Below are 2,550 nucleotides of genomic sequence, written 5' to 3'. Positions count from 1 at the left end.
ATATATATGTACGTATGTATGTGTGTGGGCACAGACAGTTGTATCTTTTGTCGTTTTTAGTCAAAAGAGTTAAACTGAAAAAGGATTTGTATGAGACTGTCTGTCTTGTCTTCTTGAGACCACTTATCTATTAAGACAGACACCTTGCAGTGTCTTCATAAATTTGTCTCACCTTATCTTGGACAAATTGTCTCAAAAAGATAAGACACACTATCACTTATAGATCCTCTCTCAATTTCTTCTTTTGACCAAGAAAGACATACAAAAGGTACAACTGTCTATACACACACACACACACATACGTATATAAATACATATACACACACGCATTTAATGCAAACATAGTTGTGTGGTAACAAACTTCCTTCCCAACATCATGGTTTCAGGATAAGGGAGTACACCCGGTACATGCATCCCAACCATATATGCGCAACATGGTGATTTCATATCAAGATAAACAGCGTATGACCTTGCAGAATTTTCTTCAGGTCAAAAGTTCACCTCGCAGGTGGGGCCCAGTTAGAATTTTCTTCAGGTCAAGTAGCCCATCCCGCTCAAAAAGTCCCTGAATAAGGTTTGTTTAAGGATGTTGAGCAAAACACCCATGTTTCCAAAGGTGAATTATTCAAACCCCAAAGACTTCCTCTCAGCACATGGCTATGATGCTCCCCCACTACTTCTGCTCATGATCAGAGATGCACATATCGTCAGCCACCAAGGGACATGCTCAGTTGGTTAAGGTCAAACAACTGACAAGAAAATCTGGTTCTGAGCAGAATATTTACTGTAGCCCATCTTTTATATCAAGACAAAACAATATACATGATAACACTTCCAATCAATTAAGATCAGAAGCCATGAGATTATTATTATTATTATTATTATTATTCAGTAGTTTTATTTTTATAACGTGCATTCACTTCACTACCGAGCGCAGCTCTGTGTGCCTTGGGTATGTGATTTAGTTTGCTGTGATGCTCTTATGGTTACTGTTATTATTATTATTATTATTATTATTATTATTATTATTATTATTATTATTATTATTATTATTATTATTATTATTATCATTACCATTATCATTATCATTATTATTATTATTATTTTATGTTTGACTTTTGTTTTGCATTTGTACAAGTTGGATCCAAGTCTCACCCAGAGACCTCAAGAGACAACAAGTTAGAAGTTCATGTAGGTGTTATGCCTAGGGTACCATATATTTGGATTTGTACAGTTTTGTTCAAGTGAATGTTTAAGAAACCATAAGAAAATTATGTATTATTATTATTATTATTATTATTATTATTATTATTGAGTGAGAGAGCAGTGCATGCTATCAAAGTAACACTGGGATACAAATATACGAAGCCCAATATACCCATCATGACTACCCGTCTGATAGGAGTACACCAGACACTCGCATTACAATCACATTTGCGCGACATGGTGATCTCATAGCAAGAAAAACATTAATTTGCATTTTAAAATCATTTAGCAAAAGTTTTTACTGATGTTTACTTTGTAAATTTTTACGGATAGACAGGCGACGATTTTCGCGGATCACAACGCACACCATCACAATGTGATTGTCGTCATTGGAAGATCGTCTAGATTTGGGGTCGTTTTCGATTTAAAACGTTGAAGCGTCTCACGACATTATGTTATGGCTCAAACAATCTACCCCATAGTGCTGTTGCGATATTAGAAAGTCTCCGTAAATGTTTTTCCCAGTTTGAAACAGAATTTTAACAAACAAGTTATTCTTCCAGATCCTTCGTTTTCAACTGTTGACTAAATCGTTAAGAGCACTAAACGTACGTTCACTCAACACGTGTAAAGGTGACTAACTGACATAGCATGATGTAGCTGTTATTTAGATTGAATACCATCCATACGCAGAATTTCTGTTGCAGCACGCTGTGCTGACTGGTTTACATGCTGTTTTAAAAACCCGTTTCCTGGGGGTGTAGGGTGCGCAGATCTCGGATAGACAAAATCAAACTAAGGGTCATATATTGTAACTTTGAAAGGTCGTCAAAAGTTTCTCTTATGTTTTTATATTTTCATTTTAAAAAAATTGTAGGATTCAGCTAAAATGCGTTAGTCAAAGCAACCAATGAGACGTAACGTATGGCAGGGGATTCACGACTGAAACTTTTGGTGGTAACGAGAGGAGGCAGTGATGGTACAGCCAGAAATTTCATGTAAAACCCTTTGATCTGTAGGAATGAGCTTCAACATTACGAGCGTGGGAAAACAGTTTATAAAATGACCTGCAAAATTTAAGATAGAATATATAACGTTTGAAAAACACATACGTGCGCGCGCGCACGCACATATGTGTGTGTGTGTAAGCATACATATGTTTGTGCGTACATTAATGCACATATATAAATATATATATGTATATATACATATGTCTATGCATGTGTGTACATAAAAATATTTATATCAGTGTGTGCGTACGTGTATGTGTGTATCTACATTATATATATATACGCATGGAAATACATATATATATATATATATATATATATATATATATATATA

General features: G+C 34.9%; 1 protein-coding gene across 1 annotated transcript in view; it reads right to left on the bottom strand.

The window, feature by feature from the left end:
* Window positions 1-2,550, bottom strand: part of LOC106871863 (dual specificity tyrosine-phosphorylation-regulated kinase 4-like) — a 63,394-nt gene that overhangs the window by 23,773 nt on the left and 37,071 nt on the right. The window contains exon 6 of the mRNA XM_052970972.1: window positions 2,212-2,273. Coding sequence (XP_052826932.1) covers window positions 2,212-2,273 — 62 coding nt within the window. The remainder of the gene's footprint in view (window positions 1-2,211; window positions 2,274-2,550) is intronic.

This window comes from Octopus bimaculoides, chromosome 10 (genome assembly GCF_001194135.2).
Source record: "Octopus bimaculoides isolate UCB-OBI-ISO-001 chromosome 10, ASM119413v2, whole genome shotgun sequence".
NCBI lineage: Eukaryota > Metazoa > Mollusca > Cephalopoda > Octopoda > Octopodidae > Octopus > Octopus bimaculoides.
The sequence above is the reverse complement of the archived record's forward strand: the minus strand, read 5'-3'. Positions and strand labels throughout refer to the sequence as shown.